The sequence below is a fragment of the Pongo pygmaeus genome, chromosome 4 (assembly GCF_028885625.2).
Source record: "Pongo pygmaeus isolate AG05252 chromosome 4, NHGRI_mPonPyg2-v2.0_pri, whole genome shotgun sequence".
Taxonomy (NCBI): Eukaryota; Metazoa; Chordata; class Mammalia; order Primates; family Hominidae; genus Pongo; species Pongo pygmaeus.
This window is the reverse complement of record NC_072377.2, coordinates 137,831,265-137,856,236: the sequence shown is the minus strand read 5'-3', so window position 1 is coordinate 137,856,236 and position 24,972 is coordinate 137,831,265. Positions and strand designations below refer to the sequence as shown.

General features: G+C 51.3%; 1 protein-coding gene across 1 annotated transcript in view; it reads left to right on the top strand.

The window, feature by feature from the left end:
- FSTL4 (follistatin like 4) overlaps positions 1–24,972 on the top strand; it is a 413,607-nt gene that overhangs the window by 273,049 nt on the left and 115,586 nt on the right. Inside the window, exons 5-6 of the mRNA XM_054487430.2 lie at positions 18,669–18,862; positions 22,556–22,679. Coding sequence (XP_054343405.1) covers positions 18,669–18,862; positions 22,556–22,679 — 318 coding nt within the window. The remainder of the gene's footprint in view (positions 1–18,668; positions 18,863–22,555; positions 22,680–24,972) is intronic.

The following is a 24,972-nucleotide window of genomic DNA, read 5'->3' as shown; positions in this document are numbered from 1 at the left end:
CCAGCCGTGCCTGAGTCCATACTTCAGTCCTCAAACCCTTGAGAAGCCCAGGAGGGGAGAGCAGGGCAGACGAGGCCAGGGCATGGCCTTTGAGAGGCTCCTCAGGCCTTACACATTGGCCCTGTGTGCTCAGGGGTCTCCAAGGAGGCCCAGTTTTATGTCAGGGCCCATAACAAACCCTCACCAAGAACAGACTAACTGAGCACCTGCCTCCATGCCGATATCTCTGAGCCAGGAGCCACAGCCATCCACGCCTTCAACATGAGGAAGTGGTGCCGTGTCAGCACAGATCACCAGGTGTTTCAGGAGCCTTGCTCACAGTGCTTGTGTAGGACACCCCAAGGTGTCCTAGCTCCTGGACTAAGCCTCCTTTAGATACCTCTTGGAGCTGAGTATTGGGTGAGGCCAGGACGCCCTGGGGCAGTGGAGATCCCCTGACTCTTAGGCCTTGTATTCTTCTCCTAAGGCTGCTTGGCAAACCGCACACCCCCACCCAGCCTCCTCCCCAGAGACTCCAGGCCTCCTGGCAGCCCTGGGTTGAAGGGATGCCCAGCCCAGGATGGCAGAGTCTCAGGGACCAGATGAGCTGCCGCCACTTCCATATCAGTGACCCTCTCCTGTGAGCCTCGCACCTTGCCACCCCTCCCTCATGTACCTAGACCTGGGCTTGGCTGAGGACAAATACTGTCCACTCAAAGCAACTGCTGTCTTTCAGACATATTGAGAAACATCAGGTTACCTTTTTTAAATAAACATATCATTGAAGCATAACACAGAGAGAAAATGAATAAATCATAAGTATATAGCTCAGTGAATTTCCACAGAGAACATATCTGCGTAACCAGCACCCAGATCAAAAGACAGAATCTTACCAGCGCCCAGACGCACCCCACACCATGCTCTATTCGAGCGTGACCCACCCAAGCATACCCACTACTCAGGTAGCCTTTTGAAAGAGGAGAGGGCGTGACTGTGACAAAGCAGAAAGGTGGCTAACACCAGCACTGCCACTTAGAGGAGTGCCCAGGTAGAGGGGAAACAGGGAAGAGAGCAGAGGCCATGGGGTAAAGAAAAGCTTCATGTGAGTGTGGAAGAGAAGGACCCAGTGAGTGTGGCAGGACCCTCACCGACTGTGACTGGAAGCTGCATGTAGAACTTGAAGCAATCACCTAGGAACTTGTCGTCATGGTAATGGATTCAGATGCTTTATCAATTTGGAACTCGGCTGCAATATCAGTTTGGAACTCCAACCATTTCTAGACTCTACGCCCAAAGGAAGACAGACTTTTGAGTGGAAGCGATACAAATTACCAGTGGAGCAGAAAACAAAGATCTCCTGTTGGCTCTCAGGCTTCCTCCTGCTCTAGGTGAGACCTCGGGACCTGGGTGGGGCCTGGCCCTTCCAATGCCTCAGAGGTCAGACATGGGGCATTGAAGGGCCCTCTTGGCTCAGGCTGGGGTCCAGCTCACTCTGCCCTTCCCAAGAGCAGCTGTACTCATGGCTCTGTGTCTGAGGGCCCTGAAGAACATCCTGCAACATGGATCTTTCCAGATTTCCTTTCCCTTCAGTCTCAGACACTACCCTCTGCCTGATGCAGGAGGCCCTGCCCAGTGCTGGTCAGCCTCTGCCTGACATGGAGATGCCCTCGCTGGGTGTGACTCTGCTTCCTCTAAAGGGTACCTTGCTCTGGGAATCGGCTACAGGTCATTCCTGTCAGTTAAAAGACCTGGAAATCCCATCTTTGTGTTCCCTACATTTCTCAGCCCTGGATGAGATAGATGACCAGCCCAGACGTCTGGATTTCTGAGCCACAGCTGTTGGCAGTAAAAGGCAGGATGTGCCAGTGTGTTAGTGACAATAAGATTTGCCCAGTGAGAGACCCCTATGCCTGGGCAGGGTTTCAACATGGTCCTTGTGCTATAGAGATTCCTGTCCTCTCCCATCACAGTTAGAGCTGGAAGGCTGAAAGCAGAAGAGAAAGGAGGTGGAGATGGGCAGAAAAAAAAAACAAGAATGTGGGGCACAGAAGGACAGGCAGGCAACGGCCTGGGTGCATCGCCATTGCCTGGGGCCCCAGGCCTCTCACTGTTCCTTGGCCTCAGTTTCCTAATCAATAAATGAGGAGCCTGGACTACATCATTCCAAAATCTTTATCCCTGTTCCTGGGCTCTATGACCTGGGATTTGTGTTGGGCCAGCTGTGTAGGAGCCTCCAAGAGGCAAACAGGGTGCAGGATGGGGCTGGGGCTGAGCTGCCACCACAGGAGCAGTGTCACTGGGATGCACACCCAGATCCACAACTGTGTGTGAGAGTGTGGGTGAGTGTGTGTGTATGTGTGTGCATGAGAGAGAGAGAGAGAGGAGACAGAGAGAGACAGAGAGAGAGAGGACACCTGCACGTGCAAGGACCTATTCTCCAGTGTCCTCTCTGCACCTGAGCCTATACTGGGTGCCATGAGCCTCCAAAAGAAATGAAGGAGTTTCTCACCCCAGGCTTTTGAAACTCTTACCAGAGTGTTATCCTCACCAAAGAGAGAGCACCATTCGTGGTAAAAACAAAAATAGAAGTAAGAGTGTGATTGGCTTATTTAGCTGATGGCTCCTGTTTTTATTAGGAGCCATGACATCATCAACTGGCATTTCTTGAGCCTCACTTACCAGGTGATTTCTCAGTATTTGCCCTTCTGCCTGGAAAGTTCTTTATGAATATTTTAACCACATTTTCAAAGTGTAAGTCAGAAGACAGGTAAACACATCCTGAAGCAAAACATGCTAATTCTGTGACACGTGATCTGCACCATATCCACAGGGACACAGGTGCACAGGGCTCCTCCTGGGATCTCAGATGGGAAGACCCTCAGGCTGCAGGCCACTGGCTCCGCCCCTCTGGCCCCAGGAGTTCTCTGAGCTGTGTACACTTTTCTTTGGAGAATCCAAGAGGGTCCCTGTCACTCCCATCAACTGTGGATCCTGAACCTCTCAAAGCATCTGAATCCATTACCATGACAGACAAGGCAGCCAGGAGGCCATTCTCAGGCTCCAGGAACTGATAAATATGGAGGCAGAGAGCAGGTTGGAGTGATTGCTCAGTGTGTGAGTCTAGTGAGAGCCAGCACATCTGCCAAATCCCATCAGGCTGCTGCTTTCGCTCCTTTCCCGGTGTTCAGGGAGTGAGCAGTGCAGATGCATTATGGCTGAGATGTGTCTGGAATCAAACTCCATCGCTGGAAGAGGAGGGCTTTCTGAGCACTCGGAGGACCCACACCTGGTTTGCTGTTTATCCCCACTGCCAACCTTCCCTCGGCAGCCCCGGCTTCTCACACTGCCAGGCCCTGCATTCTGGATGTGAACTGGGACCACAGCCTGCTCATCAGCTCAGAAGCTTCAGGTTGAAAAACCCACACGTTCCGCCTGGCACTGACTTTCACAGAAATGAGGGTTTCTGCAGCTCCCTCCACGGGCTGCCCACATTTTGATAAGTTTCCCGTGTAGATAATCCTCAGAACAGCAGTGTAGGTGACGGGGAAGGGGAGCCTTCTCACTCTTCTCGCAGAGGCTCAAGCCCTGGAAATAATCCAAAGATCTCCCAAAATGGCTGGTGTTCGCTTTCCGAGTTGTGGAGTTTTGTTTTATTTTGACCAGGGATTTACTGTCAATCGTTCATGTCCGAGAGGTTAAGATAAATCTTCAAACCTCAGGAAATTTCTCTGAGCTGTCTCAGGTCTAAAACCCTCTGTTTGGGTCATTCTTCTCTGAAATGCCATTTCCTGCCAAGCTCATGTAAGAGCACAAATCCCCGGCTTATAGCAGACCCGTTTTCTGAGAGCATTCTGAGGCAGTTTCCCTCTAACACCTTTTCTTCTAAAGTAAATGACCCCAGGAGCCCCTTCTGCAGGTGAATGTGGAATGTGTTAACATTTGGGGAGTTCCTTCCTGGAGACCGCAGTTCAATGGCATTGATTTGCAGTCCAGGCACCCCTCACATCAGAGGACCAGAATGTCTGCTTGTTGTCTTGAATACCCAGTGACTCTTTGGCTTGGCTCAGAAGCTGAAGATCAGCATAGAGGAGAGAAAAACACCATGAGCTGCCAGGCCTGTGAGACACCCGCTCAGAAACTGCTACTGCCCCAGTCTCCCCACCTGTTATTTCAGGTCACACCTGCCCTGCCTGGGGGTGTCCTGGGAGAACAGAGACAGGAGAGAGCCCAGTTCTGGAGAAAGCCCTCCCGAGACCTATGCGGAGCTGCTTTCCCTCTCAGCGGGGCTTACTGTCTGTACCCCAGTGCACAGAGGCGATGCCTCTTCCTCCAGGGCTGCTGTGGGCTGCCTTCCTAGAGGCCAGGAACCTCCATGGCCCCCAGGCATGACCCTGAATCCCCTGCCCCCGTTTTTGACCATGCTGGCAGAGCTTCCACACAGGTGCACATGTGTCCACAGCATAACCACAGGGACACACTCACACTTCAGCACATACGAACGCACAGGCATACTCCCACACTGTTCCCGCTGTTCTTTAAAAATCACAGTACCTGGGAGTGTGAAAAGAAGTGAGGCCACAGATTTGGGTTGCTCGTGTAAATCACTTGTGTTTACCCCCTGTCAGACCTAAAGCCACCTTTTTATAGCAAATCTTTTGTAAAGCCCCCCTTTATTATCTTGAAATGGATACATGTCATCAAATATGACATATATTTGATATAAAGGATATATCTAAGTTCTATCCCATATATGTGTGGTGTATTATTCTTTGGATATTTGTACCCTGAAATCTCATGTTGAAAAGCAATCCCCAGTGTTGGAGGTGGGGCCTGGTGGGAGCTGATTGGATCATGGGGGTGGAATTCTCATGAATGGCTTGGCACCATCCCCTCAGGGCTGTCCTCACGGTAGTGAGTTCTTGCGAGATCTGGTTGTTTAAAAGGGTGTGGCACCTCTCTCCCCACTCTCTTGCCTCTGCTCTTGCCCTGTGAGACACCTGCTCCCCTTTCACCTTCTTTCGTGAGTAAAAGCTTCCTGAGGCCTCACCAGAAGCTGTTGCCAGCGCTGTACATCCTGTACAGCCTGCAGAACTGTGAGCCAATTCTTTTCTTATAAATTACCCAGACTCAGGTATTTCTTTATAGCAATGCAAGAACAGCCTAATACAATGTGATAAAAAGGAGAAATGCAGGAAAAGTGATGCACATAAAATAAACCTTTCAGTATGTGAATATCTGGGCACCAGCTGCACTCATGGAGGCCAGATGTCAGCATCTACACATGGAACCCTAAGAATACAACAGCTGCACGCAGAACCTGTTACATGTCTGTTATGTTGACAGCTTGAATATTCAAGTGTCATCGCTTTAGAGATGGGATTCTCCAAAATGGTGAATGACTCTTGATAAAATAGTAAACAAAATCTACAACTGACAGCAGAGGTGCATCCTTGGAATGCCTTTGCCAAACCCGGGGCGAAGGGGGTGAATGCTGTGTAACACATTAGATTCTAGGCTCAAGTAATAGTAACCAGATGTTTTGCTGCCGTGAATGAGACATTTAAAAACTCAGATGAGATGCCAGGTGTGATGGTTAATACTGAACGTCAACTTGATTGGATTGAGGGATACAAAGTATTAATCCTGGGTGTGTCTGTGAGGGTGTTGCCAAAGGAGATTAACATTTGAGTCAGTGGGCTGGGGAAGGCAGATCCACCCTTGATCTGGTGGGCACAATCTAGTCAGCTTCCAGCGAATATCAAGAAGGCAGAAAAATGTGAAAAGGAGAGACGGGCCTGGCCTCCCAGCCCACATCTTTCTCCCGGGCTGGTTGCTTCCTGCCCTCGAGCATCAGACTCCAAGTTCTTCAGTTCTGAGACTCGGACTGGCTCTCCTTGCTCCTCAGCTTGCAGACAGTCCATTGTGAGACCTTGTGAGAGCTGCAGACAGAACCTGTTACAGGTGTGTAAGTTAATACTTAATAAAAAAAAAAAAAAAAAAATATATATATATATATATATATATATATATATCCTTTGAGTTCTGTCCCTCTAAGAGCACCCCGACCAATACACCAGGCCAGCAGAAGTTTTTGTGCAGGATGGTACCGTGAAGGTCAGGATCGCTAGGACCCCTGGCCCCACCCATTAAGTGCCACCAAGGCCCTCCAATCATTGTGACAACCAAAAACACCCCCACAAAATTCCAAAACGCCTCTTGGAGACAGCACTGCCCTTGTTGAGACCGTTTATAGAGACTCCTTGCATGTGTGATGAGTCCATGTGGGAGCTAAGTGCTCCCTTTGCCTGACCCATCAGCCTCAGTCTGGAGCCAGTAAGCCTCATCTTGATCATTCGCGGAGGAAGCGACAGCCTCAGACCCGGCCGTGTCTCTGTGGATGTGCCCACCACTCAGTCTAGTGGCCACTCAAAGACCACAGTAGCTCGAGCTCAAAGCAGCTACATTTCTGGACATCGCTGACGCCATTGCCTCACTGACGCTGAGCAAAGTTACTGCCAGCTCAACAGCCGGCCTTTTCCCCTTAGTTAGATGTTTGGGAGGACGCAGCCTCCCAAGGAAGTCTTGGGAACAAAATTAATAAAATTAAACAGGAGGTGGGGAAGGCGCCCACACTCCCATATCCCCTCCGACTTCCCCGCCTGGTGACTGACCTCTAGTCCAGCACTACTGCTTCTGCTCTTGGGGCTGGTGACAGGGAGAGTGGGAGGAGGGCTGAGCTGCTGGACAGGGCAAAGGGGGAGCCGGAGTGCACAAGAAGCTGTTGCCCACCTTCCAGAAGGAATGCTGACCTGTTAGGGAATCTAGCTGGTGGAGATTTTCCACTAACACAACAGTAAAAACTAAAGTTCTTAATACCAGGAGGGCTTTAGCATTTATTCATGTTTTCATACAGTGCTCTTTCACTCTGGGGCCACCTGATAGATGTGCCAGTCAACCATAAAAAGTATATGTGGATCCCTCTCCCAGGGATCCAACCAATTTTGCTTTCTCTAATAGGAATAAAAGAGAGGATTGTAAATGTCAGACGGCAGATTGTATAGCAACATCAATTGAACCAGGCATTCATGAGCAAATGTACCATTTATCTAACAAAGGTCTGGGTGGTTTTGTTAATTTAAATGACCTGATGCTGGGGTGCAAATTGAGATGAGGCATTGTCTGCGGATTCAGGTGCAAGTGGAGGTAGATATTGCCACCAGACTTGGAGTCGGCTGGATCTGCTCCAGTGCAGCACAGCTGGGGAACCAGGCACAAGGTCTACATGGCCTCGTGTGTGTTTAACCCTGGGTAAAAGGCCATGTCAAGCCTTAGACATGCAGATTCTGTTTGCGGTTCCAAAGTGAGCCTTGTACCTTCAACCTAGAAAATTCAAAATTAGCTGAGATGACAAATATGGACACTCCAGGGAAAAGACCAGATGGAAACTGACCGAGAATAGTTTGGCAGCCTGCATGCAAGACCCTCTTTGAATCCAGGGAGGATGAGGGGCTGCGTCTAAGAGGCTGTAACCACTTGATTTCCCTCAGCCAGTCCCTGGATGCTAGAGTACCCACATGCCAAAACCTTGTGTAGGATCCCAGGACCTTGGCATGGCCAAATGCCAGCAGATGACCTTTGAGAGAACCAACCCTTTCAGCCGCAAACTCAGCTGCCTGTGATGGCTGTCAGCTCAGCTGAACAAGAGACAGACCCAGTCCTGTAGCCATGCCCTCCTCCCTCTGAAGCCCTTATACTGGCCTCTGTTTCCCAATTAGAGGAACCAGCACATCCATGCCTTGCCGTGAAGCAAGAGGCAGGATGTTGGAAGGAACTGCTCGGCTCTGTCTCTGGGTCTTGGCTGAGAGGCAGGCACCCTCCCGCTATTACCCAGGTTCTCTTTCTGACTTAATCCCTGGTAGTTTTCCCTTCCAGGCCCCTCCTGAGAGCCAGTCGGCTCTCAAGCAAGGTGGCCAAGTGAGCCCTGTCGGGTAGGGGGAAGGTAAGTGTGTTTGCTAAAACTGTGTTTCCCAAAGTGTGCTCAGTGGACTATCTGTACCAGAATCAGCAGAGACTCTTAAAATGCAGCTTTCTGGGCCTCACCCCATACTTGCTACCCTTCTAGAAGCTGAAAATTTGTTTCTAACAGAGCTGCAGACCTTCTAGAGCAGCTCTCCCATTCCGTTGCACTTCCTCAGCTAGGCCTGTCCTGGGCTTCCTCTAGGGAAAGCCAGAGTAAACAGGTTCTTCGTTGAGTTTCCTGAGGCCCTGGTGTTATGTGGTTGAAAGACCAGGGTCAGGAGATCTGGGTTCTGATCTTGGATCTGCTACTAGTCTGCCCCATGGTCCAGCCGTGTCCCTTCCCCACCCTGGGCCTCAGTTTTCCCATCTGTCTAATGACTGCATTTGGCTCATTGCTGGTTCTGGTGTTGGGACTAAGGAGTGAGGAGTGTTCCAGGGAGAGCTCCAAGTGATGGAAGGGACAGGAGGCAGGCTGAGTTCCTCTAGGCCATGGGCAGGCTGCAGCACCTGATGAAGGTATGCCCACCGTAGGTCCCTGTTAGCAGTGTTGTCTAAGAACATGAAGCTATTCACCCAAGAGATGCAAAGATGCTGGGAGCAGTCATTGCTTTAAGAAGCTCTGTTTAGGAGAAAGGACAAGGACAAACCCCTCCAGGCTCACAGAGCCAAGGTCCAGAGTGTGTGGTTTGGAATGGATGGAAACAGCTCTGTGGAACTGGGCCTTGGCAGAAAAGTCAGATTTGAAGAGAGGGCCTGCCAGGAGTGGGGCACCTGGGAGCAAGCTCTGCGGGCGGGCTTTCTGGCAGGGAGTGGGAAGTCTGTGGAGCCAGACTGGGACCACTGGGAGGGCCTTCAAGGCTAGAGTAGCCAGTGGTTTTAAGCCAATGACAGGCATAAACACCACCACAGAGTGCTGAGAGAAGGGGATAGTGACCCACTCACTTAGAAGTCACAGACCCTAGGGAACAGCGGCAGTGGGTTACCAGGTGGCACAACTTCCAGTACACCTGTCTATGTTTGTTTGGGGATTGTGAGAAGACTGTATCATATGTGTGTAACAATCTCTTGGAATTTTCAGAGTTTTGTGGCTCAGTCAACACTGTCAGTGAAACGACATCGTGTTAGCTAAAATGTATCTTAAAGATAAGCCCATTGGTTTTGGCATTTATTGTTAATTGAATTTTCCCAGAAATGGCAGCAGAAAGATTGTTAATGTTCATGAATTTACATCAAGTTAAACATCTGTTCCTCTTAAGCTAAACTCCAGCAAAGTTACGGCAGCTCCTAAATTAGATCTGGGAGTAAAATGCTGCTTGTTCTTTGCACAGCTTAGCAGTTTCAAAATAGACCTCAGAATGACACATCACAACCGAGGCCCCTGTAACGCAGCCACACTGAGCTATATAACATGGGTGCCAGACAATTAAGCCAGGTTTTTGCTTCGGTGGTGAAGATCGAAGCTTTGCTGGGGCAGCACATGACATGACTTACCAGGCTGATGGGGAAAGTGTGGAAACCCGTGTTGCTAATGTCTGGGGGACAGGCAGCCAAGAGGATGGGGGCATGTCCTGTCTCTCCCCTGGGCCTCTCTGGGGGGTTCTCAGGTGAGGTCTGGGGATCTGAGCTCTAGCCACCCTGCCAGGTTGAAGAGGGGCTGGAGCCCAGTGAGTGCAGCTCCAGAGAGTGGCTGGTTACTATGTGGTTTCTGCAGGGATGGCCTGTGTCTGGTTTGGGAAGAGAGATCCTCACCCCATTTGTTGGCATTCAGAGCAAACCCACCATCCCCCACCCAGGCAAGTCTTTCTTCCCCATGCCTTTGCCCCTAGGTCCACGCCCCCTTCCCCAAAGGGATTGCTTCCAGCAGTGGCAGCTGAGCTCTTTCATGATGTTGAGCCATGTCCTGCATTCCCCTCTCCAGTTCATTTTGGATATTCTTCAAAGGGGGACTCCTGAGAGTACAGTGACCCCAAGAAGGGAAATTCCAGCACCCTGGAGACTCATGGGGCTGAGGTCTTATAGTGGCCTGGGGATTCCCCACACCCACCTTGACCCCACATTCTGCCTGTGTATAAAGCTGTCCCCAAGAACACAGATGGTCCACAGGGTCGGCTCTGTTCATTTACTGATCAGAACCGGGGCAAAAAACAGGGTCTTTCCTGAAGCTGTGTCATAGCCAAATTCATCCACAGGCCTCCTTACCTGGGTGGCTGTTTCAAGCACAGGGCGCCCGGCTGGCCTCTTCACAGGGTGATCCAGGGCTGTCCCGACCAACAATGCCAAGACAAGAGGGCAGAAGCTTTCCTCCTCCTCCTCTCCAGAAGCAATTCCCAGGCAGCTGCCTTGTGCCCACCACACTTCTATGCAACCTAGTGTCCAGAGACCACCTTGCCACCACCCCTAGCCTGGCCATGCTGGAGTTCACTCCATGGGGCCAGCTTTGCAGGTTTTCGGTTGTCCCCACTGGGTGAGGTATGGAGGTTTGGGCTTCAGTGAGCATGGCCACATGTACCACATGGTCAGAATGCCCCCCAAGGAACTGACATGATGGGTGACACAGGCACTAGCCCCCTCCAGAGATCCAGACCTGTCACCATGGTGCAGGGTGGCTGGGATTGTCTCTTTTTCAGGGCAGGGCTGTAGCCACTCTCCAAGCCCACCTGCCGCCCGTCTTCCACAGTCAAACAGGTAACAGACACTGAATGAGTCCCTTCTATGTGTGGATGCTGGGCCAGGTGCTGGGGGTACACCTGTAAGCAAGGCCCCCCTGCCCTGGAGGAGCTCACAGTCTAACAGGGAGCCTGATGACCACAGTGGATGAAAAAGTCACAGAAATTCAAGGCTGGAGAAGGCTGGTGAGAGAGAACAGGGCAGCACACGAGGGTCCCCGTTAGGCAGGGTTGGTGTGTTAGGTGAGGGAGGCTGAAGGAGTTGGCGAAGAAACACCTTGCAGTGGGAGAGTAGGATGGGGCAGCAAGAGACAGCCCACTTTCCCGCCCCACCACCATGCAGGTGCCTCACCCCTGGGATCCAAGGCCTGGGCATTGACCACCTGGCCTGTCTCCCTCACAGAATCTGAGCTCCCAACAGCTTGTGTAGCACCTTCCACATTGCCCATATTACAAATGCCTCCCTCCCCTTGACTCTTCGGAGTCTCCCAGCCCCACCCACGCCTTTAACAGGAGCTTCACCTGCCACAGAATGAAGATGGTCCCTTTGAGCACAGTCTGGCAGGGGCACAAGTGGCTGATGGAATATTTACAGTGTCTCCCTTGCTTCCCTTTGTTTTGCAATAGAAAGTGTTTCTTTGATGGACATTTAATTCCAGAGACTGCTACCTGCTACCTATCTCCCTTTGCTCAAAAATTAAATGTGGATGTGCCTGTTCTCCTGCTATAATCATCTTCCTCAGTGTGAAGGGAGTGCAGTGGGAATGGGAGGACATTAGAATCTTCAAAGAGGGACAATTATTGAGGGAACTAGATTAATGAGGTGTCATAACAACTTAGCCGGATCTGCGACTGACCTTTCTCATGGAGAACGGGCTTGATAAATGTAGTTCATTACCAAGTTCTGACATGAAAATAGGATCACACTCTGGGCTCCTCGGCAGGCTGATCAATATTTTATCTGCCAAAGCAGGCCTGGTCTGGGAGCAGGAGGAGCCCCACGCATGTGCTGCCAACGAGCCTGAGGCCGGGGCCAGGGGCTGGCCAGGCCAGCCCTGTGGCATGGAGGGCACCCAGGCTGGCAGGAAGGTGGCTGAGCCCTTCACAGGGCCTGTCAATGATGCTGTCAGTGTCAGGCTGACCAGGACGTGCAACCTCTCTCCCCAAGAAGCCCCAGACGGGACATGTGCACTGGCGGTCGGGGGGGAGGGAGAGGATCAGGACATCTTCTGTCTTCTGTTTAGCCATGAGCACTGATTTAGTTGCCAACCTGTCCCAGGCCCCACAGTAAAGGAGACAAAGACAAATGAGCCATACCCCTCCCTTGGGGCTTTGAGCCCATCTCACCAAGAGAAGACCCCAGGTCTCGCCAACCACTTGCTAAGTCCTCACATTTCCTTGTATGCCATGACGCGGGAAGGCAGTAAGAAGCTATTATTATCCCCATGTTAAGATAGGGAATAGAAGTAGGAAGGGCCGGGGAGTTAATGCCTTTCCTAAGGTCTCACAGCTGAAGTCAGGTGGTCTCCTGATCCCCCATCCAGTGCTCTGTCTGGCCTTGTGGTGACTGTCATTAGCAGTGTTGATATCAGGTAGACGTGGCAGCCCATGATGAAGTCTGTGTCCACCTGAAGACCTTAGACAAGGTTGTTACAGGGTGAGCCCATCACCCTGGCTCCAGCTTCATGAGACTGCCCTGGAGCCATAGGACTCTCGTCCTCTCACTCAACAAGCATTTCATACTGTAATGCTGCATGGGGAACTGTCCACTTCAACTCCTGCCTGCTCAGAACGTGTAATCCCATTGAGGGGACATAGCAGATGCTGAAAGCCACCCATCCAGCTTCTCTCAGTCAACCCCAGAGGTGATGTGCAGCTTGGGTGGATGATTCCCCATAACACTTGCCAAGAGCATCCAATCCCAGGCACCTGCAGCTTCAGCCTGAGGACATTTTCTGGTCTCAGGCGTGTACTCAGTCCTCATTTGGGAGGTCCAGAACTGCTAGCTGGAGGTGGTGAATTCCTCCAAGAGCAACCTCAGCTAATAGGGATGGAAGTCAGTAGAAAAATATCCCGGCTCCCTCCCACCTCAGTGGAGCAATTCTGCGGTGTGTTCTACACAGTCCCTCTGAGGACCCCATGGGATTGAACCCCCATTGCCCACAGCGGCATCCCACTCATGAGTGAGCCCTTTGTTGGCTTTTCTCCCTTCCCAGTCTACTTCCTGTTCCTTCCAGCACTTCTTGGGATCATCTTCAAATATGCTGCTTGCCCCTAGATCCTCATCTCAGGGACTGCTTTAGGGGAGCCCAAACTAAGGCTAGGGCAAGCCTCACCCAGAAAGGATTTCATATCAGGCAGAAAGGAAAGCTGAGGGAGAAGGCAGTCCCGTGTGTGTGTGTGTGTGTGTGTGTGTGTGTGTGTGTGTGTGTGTGTGTGAGTGGACAAGCTTCCTACAGACGAGGTGGATTGGGCCTGAAGACAGGAAGGGGGTGGGGCAGCATGAGAAAGGGCAGCTGTGTTCAGAGCACAGGGAGTTTCCAGCTATGGAGGGGGCTTCCCTGAAATTCTCCAAACCTCACCGTAAGGCTTGACCTAGCCAAGGTTACCACAAAGGCAAAAACAAAATCCCCTTATTTATGACAACATGAATTTCTCCTTACCTGGAAACCAGCAAGACTCAGAGGAAACACTGAAATGACTTTCCAAACATGTGGGCAGAAACCTCTGCAGTCCAAATCACAGCGGTCCTGGCCACTCATGAAGCAGGTCCCCTGTGGGTCCCAACCTGGCAGCCCCTGCTGAGCCTTGTTCAAGGCATGGACATCAAGGTTATATGCAAGCATCCCACCTTCTCTCTGGAAGAGTCACGCCTCTGGATTAATCAATGCTGAAGTTCAACTGTATTCTGAGTCTCCCCATCCCAGGCTGTGTTAGAGAGGCCCTGGCAATGGGATCTGGGCCCCGGCTCAGGGCTCCTCATGGCATTCTCTCGAACCATTCTCCTGAACTCCTGACCTCAGGTAATCCACCCGCCTTGGCCTCCCAAAGTGCTAGGATTAAAGGCGTGAGCCACCGCACCCGTCCTGCCACTATCATTCTCAAAATCATCTTGACCATCACCCACAGGGGCACCAGGGAGGGGTGGGGTGGTCCCCAAGCCTCTGCCACACACCCCAGGGACCTTCCCTCCGAAGGAGTAAAGTATCCTGTGGACCAAGGCTAAGACTGGACCCTGCCCTTGTCCGGAGAGATCTGATTCCCTCCCTCCCTGGGAGCCAGGCCCAACACACACAGTGTCAGGGCATGGAGAGTGATGAAGGTAAGGGGTGCCAGCTTACATCAGGTGATGTTTAAGCAGAGGCCAAGATGAGTACACCAGGTGGAGATTTGGGTGAATAGCACTCCAGCCAGGGGGATAGTCAATGCCAGGCCCCTGGGCAGGAGCATGCCCAGTGATCAGTGCTGCTGAAGTCCCCCCGGTCCCCCCATACCCCCTACCTTTCTTGTAGTCACCTGTGTGGAATTGCTGGGCAGGTGGGCAGGGCTGACTGGGGTGAAGATAAGAAAGACATGAACCTTGGGTGTTGACACTTTCTTGCCCAAAATGATTGGAATTTTTTTTTTTTTTTTTTTTTTTTTTGAGACGGAGTCTCGCTCTGTCGCCCAGACTGGAGTGCAGTGGCGTGATCTCGGCTCACTGCAAGCTCCGCCTCCCGGGTTCACGCCATTCTCCTACCTCAGCCTCCCGAGTAGCTGGGACCACAGGCGCCCACCACCATGCCCAACTAATTTTTTGTATTTTTGGTAGAGACGGGGTTTCACCGTGTTAGCCAGGATGGTCTCAATATCCTGACCTTGTGATCCGCCCGCCTCAGCCTCCCAAAGTGCTGGGATTACAGGCATGAGCCACCACGCCCGGCCAATGATTGGAATTTGAGAAGAATAGGAGGAAGATCAGAAAACAGGTCTCAGAGCCCACACAGCAGACGAGGGCTGGACTACGTGAAAGAGCTCATTTCAATAATGGGCTCAGTGTCACTCATGGAGAGGGCCCAGCTTCACATCTGGCCAGCAGTGTGTTGACAGCAGCTGCATCTGGGAGGTGGATTTCAGGATGATTTATTTTCTTTTTCTTTATATTTATTTGCATTTTCCAAGTGGTTCTCTGGTGGGCATGTATTTCTTCTAGAATCAGACAAATGTTTGAAGCTGGAAGAGGGGAGGGAGCCGTTAGCTGAAGACCATGTCCAGTGGTGTCCAAAATGCCCAGTGCTCCACACAGCTAAGTCACTCCTATCTGACTCCACAGTGAAACCAGCAGGGGGCAGGAATGTAAAAATAAAACTGGAATTTGGTAACCTATGACTCTGACACACGTTGTTAGGAAGATATCTATCCTGGAAGCCAAGGCCAGCTGTGAGGGAGGAAAGCTATCCAGGGAGACTGAGCTACAGGCTGCAGCTTTGGGGCATCCGCCTCTGGGGGCTGGAAGAAGGCAAAGAAGAAAGTTTTCCTTCCCCCACCCCACCTCAAGCCCTTTGGAATTCGGATGACAAAGGCAGGGAGTGAAGGCAGGGAGCCACCAAGAGGGCAGCCCTTGGAGATGAAGGATCAAAAGCCTTCCCAAAAAGAGAGTTTGGACTTTGGGATCTCGAGTGATCATCTGCACAGAAGCAAAGCTCTGAGCATCAGGCCGCCTTTCCTCCAGGGTCCACGGCCCTTCCCCAGTGCTATCGGGCACCAGAGGAGCTCAGTAATTTCGGACAAATGACTTCATGATTTGAGTTTAGGCAAAGTTCTCTCTTGCAACTCATTAAAGCACAGTTGCTCCTGGGGTAAAGAAGGATTTAAGATTCTCTTCCTGGAATCCCTTGGTTCATCTCAGGACCCCAGTGGCGAGCTTGGCCAGGGCATGGAGTGCCCTCAGTAAAGGGAAGAAATGACAAAGAAAGTTTTGAACAGCATGATGTGCGGTGCCACACACTTCCCCACGGCCTTGGAGGCTCTGCCTGGGTTGTCCCACTGCCCTCTCCTGCCTGTCTTGTTTCACTCTCCACCTGACTCAGCCCCTCCAGCCCAGCCACACCAGCTTTCACCAGTCTCCAGACGTGCCACACCATGGCTCCTGCACACGCAGTCCTGCTCCGGGCCTGCTCTTCCCTCTGTTTCCTCCCACAACTCCTCATCCTACAGGTCTCATCCTGAACATCCCTCCCTTAGCCTCCCACCACAGGCACCCACAGTGCCCAGGACTAGAAGCTGCCCAGCATCGGGCACACAGAATGTAAATAAACACTGGTAAAAGGATGGGAGGGGCCTGGCCAATGTGGGCCCTAGCAGGGGGTGGGACCGTGGGCTCAGGGAGCTGATGCTGGAGACCTGCAGGACCCACGCCTTTTCCCCAGATGATTGACTTCTAGACCTGCATACACCTTCCTGACCAGAAGGTGTCTGCTGGGCAGTTGCCAGGGTGAAGCAGCCAGAAGTCTGCGCTCACGGGCAGCTGTGAGGATATGAGGAGGGGCTGAGCCTGGGGAGGATGCCTCAGCACCCCACTTCCATCCCAGCAAGACCCACCTGGATGGTCTCCCCCACCTGCCAGTGTTGGAGGTGTTGCCTAGCTGCAGACCCCTGCTCACAGGGGGACCCCAGTCTGTGTAGCTCTACAGACTTGAGAAATGGGTTTGCCAGCTGGTGACCCCAAGAACTCCCAGGGCGCTCTCCATGCTTAGGCCGGCCTGGCCACTGGGGTCCTGAGATGAAACAAGAGGCTCCCAGAAGGGAATCTTGCCTAGGACAGCAGGCAGCTCAGAAGTGGTTTACGCCCCACCAAGGTCCAGGAGGAAGGTTGGGGGGATCTGCAAGGATGGGGCATCCTGCCTTTCTGACACGGCCTGGCCTCACCTTCAGGTGGCCCTGCTGCGGCATGTTCTTCGGAGCCTGATTGCCCACCGGTGTTTCTGAGTGCAGCCTCTTCCTGACACCATATCCACCTGCTGTGTACATCAGTTTTTCAGTATCTGGGTATAAATGCCCCCCACTCCAGGAAGTACTGGGGGCTGCAGAAATGCTGGCTCCTGCAGACCCTCCACACAGGCACACATCCATCTCTATTTACCCCAGAAGCTGGCCCCACCTCCACTTTCATTCTGTACCCCCACTTCTGGTCTATTTGCCAGGACAAAATTTCAGCCTCTTTCAGGGAGTGAGGAGCTAGACTCAGGCAAAACTATTTCCCCCCTTCCCCAAAACTGATCCTTATCCAGGCCCAGAAAAAGGAAAAACCCAGGAAGTTTTGTAGGGGGACAAAGCCACTATTTTCAATGCCACGTAGCTCTACAGACTTGAGAATTGGGTTTGCCAACTGGAGGCCCCAAGAACTCCCAGGAATCAATATCCTACCGGGCAAAAGAGGGATGCAAGCAAGGTGAGGGGGTGGGAGAGAGGCATTCTTGTCAGAGCATGAAGACTCCCAGAGAGCAAATAGATCTGATTATATTGAACACAACAATTGATTTTTTTCTAAATAAACATGCAGGAGGAAATGGTAACGGGCATCTGTTTCTGACGGAAATCAATTGACCTCAAATTGGAAGAAAATCTAGAAATACAAACAAACACAAGAAAAAGTGGTTGGGCTGTCCAGGCTTATCAAGGGAGGGTATGAGGGAGGAAAAGAGGAAGGGAGGAAGAGAGAAACAGACAGACAGACTTCCTCATCATCCCTTTCCCCCCAGTAGCTTCCCTGATGGTTGCTCTTCAGTAAATGTGGTTCCCATAATGACAAGGGAGAGAGTAGCTATCTATGTTATGAGCCCCTACTGGGTGCCACGCTGGTGCAAAGGCCTGTATGTGCACATCTTACTTAATCCTCATAACAACCCTGTGTGGGACGCACTGGTATCTCTGCTTCACAGATGAGATCACTGAGGCACCCTGCCCAAGGCTACATGCCTGATGGCAGCAGAGCTGGAGCTCAAACCCAGGGGACCTCAGAGCTCATGCTCTCTAACACTTCTTTCTATTGACTCTCCAACTCTGGGATATTATCTCAGGCCCTAAACTGGCCTTGGAATTAAGGAGAAGAGCCCCAGGCTCCAGCAACCCATTGGCCTTCAACCTGGAATGGTCAGTGAGGAGCCCATGCCTATTCTCCAGGATTCAGCAAAGCCAGGCGCTGGAAGTACTTATCCCCCAGGGAGATGGGAAGTGGGGCTGGAGGGGCTGCCTTCTCCACAGACACTCCTGCAGTCCGAGTGTATGTGCCATGCCTTGCATGATGTCCATCCTAGAAGCCCGTCACCAGCAAGATAAACTATACCATGCTGCAATGCATCCCAGGCCTCACTTGCCCAAACACTGCACGGTTCTGATGCCATTCAGCAAGCGCGCCTGGGATAAAACGAGCTGTGTGCTTCGGTTTTAACGTCGTAAAGCTTCTTTTTGTTTCTTGGTCATAGACTTGTGTATATGTTTGTTTTGAAGTAATCCAGCTCTGGGAAGGTGCCTAATTAACATAAGCAGAGCTTATTAGTCCTGTTAACTAAAACTCCCTAATCTAGGAGGCTAAGTATTCAAAAGCAGCCTTTAAGGTAGGATTAAGGCAAAAACCAGCGATTACAAAATGGGATTGGGGACGGCTTTCCTAAAGCCTCTGTGGGGCTGCCGCTATATATTCCGCTGGAAGAATTTCCCATTCCATCTGGCAGTCACTCTAGTCTGGCTTGTAGTAGGTGCTCAATAAATATTTGTCGGATGGACAAACAGATTCCCTCCAGCATTTGCATCATGTGTAGCATGCATTCCATGTTCAATCAATATTTATGGGATGGATTGGTGAGCAGAACACAAACAAGTCCCATCGACTATAGTTGCACCATGCACTGCACATAGTGAATGCCCAGTGACTGTTTGTGAGTGAGATGAATGGACCAGCGTCAAGAACGTTCTCTCAAGACCACGGGATAAGTCTCACAATAATAACCTCACCTTCTCTTTCAGGTGACACTTGCACCATGGCCGGCTATGCCCGCTTGAAGAATGTCCTTCTGGCACTCCAGACCCGCCTGCAGCCCCTCCAAGAAGGAGACAGCAGACAAGACCCTGCCTCCCAGAAGCGCCTCCTGGTGGAATCTCTGTTCAGGGACTTAGATGCAGATGGCAGTGGCCACCTCAGCAGCTCTGAACTGGCTCAGGTGGGCATGGTGTTCAGTGAAAGTCACATTATGGAGGAATCCAGTTTTCCATTTCCCACCCTGGCCCCCTGGTGTCTAAGAGCATGTGTTCAATACCTCTGAGAACATCTCACAAACAAAATGAGGTCAGGTTCTTCCCACCAGCCACCTTTAGCCTCTATTTACAAACAAGCTTTCAGGCCCTCTCAGCTATCTGGCAAAAAACTCACTTCAGAGGGCCTGGTCTCTGATGTTTTGACTAGGAAATCAATCTTTTCTTCCTTGAGTAGGATTAGTTACTCAGCAGAAAAGTTACAAGGAAGCAGTGCTTGGTTTCCATTGAACACCATTGGAGCTATAACCTGGAAGTCCCCAAGTCTTCTACCTTAGGACATCACTGCTCCTTAGTATCCAAAGATCAGGAACCCAAACCTCAGACTGCTTGTTTGCAGAAAGCCCTGTGTCTACCCGTCAACCCCCCACCAAGCCTGCTCTCATTTGGGAAAACACTTGCATTACACCCTGTGGTTTGCCTCCCTCCCCTGAGACTACAGTGTTCAACACAGCACACATGTCCTTTGTCGAGCTACAAGGTGGTGCAGGGGTAGTTAGTGTCTGCAGCATAGAAAGCAAGGAAAGAGTGACCTCACTCACTGGGGAAACAGCCACTGCCAGTTGCAGGGAAGAGCCTGTAGGGTCCTGATGGTAGAAAAGCTGGGGTGGGCTGGAGGGGCCTACATTCCTACTTCTGCTTACTGGTTTGTTTCTAAGGGTCTGTAGCCCTAGAGCTGCACCAGGCAGGTGCAAGATCTGCAAGGAGAGTGAGATCAGCCTCCCCGAGTTGGGTGGTGGGGGGCGGTGGGCAGCTTTTTTCTTGTGACCACAGACTGTCCACTCAGTGAATGGATAATAAAGACAGGTCCCCACCTTTGATGCCAATTTAAAGAAATCTTAAACATGGCACAGAGACCTTCTCAAGGCTGTGGCCCGGTCATTGGGAAGAAGTGGGGTGGGGAGTGCCCTAGCATTCATTTAGCCATGTGCTTGACATTGAGCTAGGCCCTTGACCTATGATTAATAAACACAGAAGAGTTTGTTGTTATGTAGGATAGTGGCAAAGAATGCAGACTTTAGAGTCAAACTGCCTAAGGTCAAGTGCTGCCTCTAGCATGTATGAGCTAGTGGACCTTGGGAGACAATGTCGTTTCACTGTGCCTCTGTGTTCAGCTGTGAACCTCACAGGGTCATCATGAGGGTTAAATGAGCTAAGACAGCGAATGGCTTAGAGTGCTACCTGGTATGTGGTATGTTTCTTTTTTAGACATGGTCTCGCTCTGTCACCCAGACTGGAGTGCAGTAGCGCAATCTTGGCTCATTGCAGCCTCTGCCTCCCGGGCTGAAGCCATTCTTGTGCCTCAGCCTCCCAAGTAGCTGGAATTACAGGCTTACACCACCACACCTAGCTAATTTTTGCATTTTTAATAGAGATGTGGTTTCACCATTTTGCCAGGCTGGTCTCAAACTCCTGACCTCAGATGATCCACCCACCTTGGCCTCTCAAAGTGCTGGGATTACAGGTGTGAGCCACTATGCCTGGCCAGATGGTGTGTTTCAATAGAGACAGTCATCAGTATTGTTGCCATCATCATCATTTTTATTATTATTATTTCCTCCTTAAATCTTTCGACCATCCTCTGCTGTAAGGAGGGGACAACTATTATCCCACTTCACAGATATTTTCAGATGAGGATACCGAGACTCTAAGAAATCAGACAACTTGCCTGAGTTGTTCACTGCCTGGGACATGATGGAACTGAGATGAAACCTGGCAGGCTGACTTGCATGCACCTGCTCTCCTCAGGGCACTTGGAATCTCCCTGGGGAGAATGGCTCCCACCAAGAGGCACCGCATGGTTCCTTCAAGGTCTATAGGGACAGCAAGTACCCACAGAACCCTAGTAAGGAGCAGCCACCAGAAGCTTTGGAACGTAGGCCCTCCATTCCAGCCAGTCCTGAGCCTGCTTCCAGGAAGCACGCTGGGAATCTCAGATGACTCTGCTCTGCTCTGCTCACCCATACCTGAGCGGCTCGCGCAGGCCCATTCAAGGCCTGCATCCCAGGAGGCTTGCTGCCCATGACCCCCGGGGCAACCGCCCTCCCAGCATGTCATCACCTCCATCAGCACTAGGCCCCAGCTCTGGCTATGACCCCGAGGGGCAGGGCCAGGGACCTGCAGGTGACTCAGGCTGCTCTGGGAAAATCCCAGGTCCTGATAGTTACAGCTACCTGCAGGAAGAACCACCTGGCAATTCCTCAAACTACCGAGCAGGGAGCACGAAGGGCAGGTGGCATCAACTTGTCTTGAACAGAAGCCGCTATAAGCTCTTGGTATCCAGGCCCACACAGCTCCAGGTAAACAGAACCTTACCAGGCACTTCGCTCTAACCTGGCAGATATGTGGCCTGAGGCACCTGAAGCCATTAACAAGCGTGGTAATTGGACAATGATTTCCCCTTTAAAATTTAATGTAGTTAAAGTCCATTTCATAAATCTGCCAAGCAGAGCCCGGCTAAAGTGGGCCTTTCCTTGACCCTGAATCAAAGGTGCTGGGGAAGAACTTGTCAGTCCTATAAAAAGTTAATCAATTTCCAATGCAGAAATAGACAAAGGGAAATTTCCATCTTTGGAAGATTGATCTCAGGCGTTATGGTTGATCTCCCTCTTATCGAACACTCTTACTGGCTTGGTGAAGGGTCATTTTTTTTAACATTATTACATTAAATTGCCTTTAATACAGCAGACCAAGCTGAGAATGTTAAATAAAGAGAAAATGCCTCTGCTCCCCTCCCCCACACCAAAATAAAATAAAATCATTTTCTTTCTTCTGAGATTTCCTTCTGAGTATTTTCCCTCCAAGACCTTCAGTTCCGAGCACACTAGCTTCTGGCTGTAGCTCCAGCTGAGTGAGGGTGCCTGGAAGTTCTACCCTTAGTTACCTTGGGACATGTGGCTGATCATGCTGAGCAGCCTCTGTGTCCTATGGCTCAGACCACAACCAGAGAGGAGTTTACGAGAGCCTATGTCTGTAGCCTCTGTGCCAGAGTCACAAGGGTGGACATCTGTGTCCTGGGCAGGACAGGGCAGGCAGGGGCGAAGCTCAGGTCTAGGTGGATAGAACGGAGGGGCCTGGGAGTGTGCTGTGTCCAGGCAGCACTGCCTACCATGGGTAAGGGCTGATGGGTGGTGGGTGGGTGCATGATGCAGCAGTGACCTCCAGCTCTATGCAGCTGGAAGCTGGCAGACCTCTGTCCCCACACTGAGTTCAGCCACTGTTTGCTGGGTTTATCTGATGGGGCCTTTTCTCTCCTGTCTCCCCACCTATACCACACAGCAGTAGAGCAGGTGGCCTCAAGGATTCCCATCTCAGACTGTCTGGGTCTGTCTGCCTAGACAAGGAGAAGACACAACTGAGCTCTAGTCTAGACTCTGCCCCAAGCACTGTGTGAACCTGGGGAAGCCGCTTCCCCTCTCTGAGCCCTAGTTTTCTCATCCATAAAATGAAGGAGTCAGACAAGACAAAACCAAAGAGCCTCAGGTACCCGTCAAGGCCCACTGAGCTGTCCCTGGATTCCCTCTTGGCCTGGGTCATTTTCATCAATGCCTATGACTCTAAACTCACCTGACTCTGGCCTTGTTCTCCTCCTCACCCCACAGCATGTGCTGAAGAAGCAGGACCTGGATGAAGACTTACTTGGTTGCTCACCAGGTGACCTCCTCCGATTTGACGACTACAACAGTGACAGCTCCCTGACCCTCCGCGAGTTCTACATGGCCTTCCGTAAGTTGGGTCCCAGTGGGAAAAGGGCTTATTTCTGCAGGTGCTCCTGCACCAAAATGCTGTTGGGTGCCTGGAGTCTGTCCTCAGTTGTCTCCCAGGTTGGTTTCTTATACAGAGGAAAGCTGATGAATTTGTTCTACAACAAGCCTGAGCTTTAAGAAAAGACTAAACGGAGAGTGGATGGGGCCAGAGAGGGCTTTCCCTGTTCCTTTTGAATAAAGATTTTTCTCGCTCTTTGAGGGGCCTAGGACTGTAATTGAAGCATAGCTGTGAGGGCAATGTGAACACCCTTTGGGGGTTCTATGACTGAAGGAGAGGGAAGCAGATTTTAGGGCTATCCTCAGGCTAGGGCCTGGCCATGTGGGGAGCCCTGCCTGGAGAAAAACACCCTGCAGGAGGGCTTGGAGGCTTGGCCATGCAGCGGCAGGGAGCAGTGACTACCCAAGGACAATGGAGAGTGAGGGTCCAAAGTGAAGAGAGGAAGGGGATCCCTGGAGAAGAAGGGAAAGTGGGTGCTCTTAGAAAACAGAGGGGCACTCTGAGTGCCCCTCCAGGGAGTGCCTGGTGCACATGCAAGTGGATGGGATGCCTTCGGGACCTGTACCTTTTACTTGAGGTGATTGTCCAGGAGATTACATTAACCAGAGAAGGTGCTGGGACAGGACTTACAAGAAATGCAAGATACAAGAGCCATGCGTAGCTCCAGGCAGGGGTCAGCAGAGAGGAGAGGAAAGGGCGGTGCTGGGCCCATGCTGGAGACTAGAGGGGACATCGTTGGCCCAAAAGAGATGAAGCCCCTTACATTAGAAGATGTTCAAGCTCTGCTTAAAGCAGGCAATGCATATACCCTTGGGTGTGAGCTGCCAGCTCACAGTTCCTAAGTGCAAGCCCTGGCATTCGGGAGGTGGGTGCAAGCCCACCCCACCCCCAGGGGCACTGAGTACCCTGAGCCACAGAGCCTGGTATCCTCCCTCAACCCCAGCCTTTACCTGGACTCCCGTTTTCCAGCAAAGTATTCCTGCTTCAGAGTGACATCTCTTTGGGCTGTTGCTATTCCACACCTTCACAAGGCCTGAAGAGGGATCCTTGTGATTTGTTGGCAAGAAGGGCTCTTGTGGCAAATAGAGAGGTACTTGGATGACGTCAGAGGAGAGAAGCAAGCATGATTCTTCCCTATGGGAAGTGTCCATGAGCTTGACGTGGTTGCAGGGGCCTTTCCAGTTCATATCATCCTTAGTACCAAAGTCCACCCTGGGTTCCAGAGCTTTGCTTGATGTACTGTGACTGTGCAGGGTCCCCGTCATCCTCCTGCCTGCCCACTAGTCAAACTCATACCTGCCTATGTTGGTTCATAATAATGTGAGAGTGACTGATAGGCTTATCCTGCTGCGGAGGTGTTTGTCTTGTGGGCCAAAGAGATTATTTCCAGAAATACATCTGGAAATACATTTGGAATGTGTGGAAGTATCCACAACTCCCCACACCTGGTTCATGAGAGCTCATTGTTAAATTTTCAGGAATTTTGCAAGCAAACAGTTAGACACTTGGCCGCTTTAAATTGGTCACATTGGGAATATTTACATCATAGAAATTCACACCACACATATGCTACCAAAAAGGGGAAGGGGGGGACATTTTTTCTTCTCTAGAGGGCCGGTTGTTAAACATTGACCTGCATATCACTGGACAAGACCCTCTCTCCTGCCCTCGGAGTCCACTTCTGGCAATATCCTCCCCACCCGCCTCCCCTCACTGAGACTCCTTGATGATTCCATGGAACAGGAACAAGAGCAGGCTTGAGCAGCTAGGGCAGGTTACAGGAACAGCAGCTCTCCGAGTCAGGAAAGCAGCAACATGTTCTCTGGGGATAGTTCCAAGACATTCCCAAAAACACTTTCTGAGCCTAGACCCCTCTGCCAAAAGAGTTATGAAGGAAAAGCTCAGTGCATTTTTAGAGCCAGAGGCCAAGACTGGACTTCAGGGATTTGTGGGGCATACCAGGCATCGTTACTTAATGTCCCAGATGCCATCATCAAGCAGATTATAGCACTGCTTGGGCACCATCTTGGTGCCTGGTACCATAGCAGCCTCTGCTTTATGAGCACAGTTCCCATGAATGGGTCTGGGGCCAAACAGCAAGCTCTTGGCTTTGCTCTCAAAGAAATGGAAGCATCCCTGTTGCCTATGATGAAAGAGAAGGCCTCTCCAGCTTTCCTAGTAAGGTCATTATAAACATGAGCTACCCTGGAAAGGGAAGGACGTCATTACCTGCCCTCCAGCCACATGTCTCATA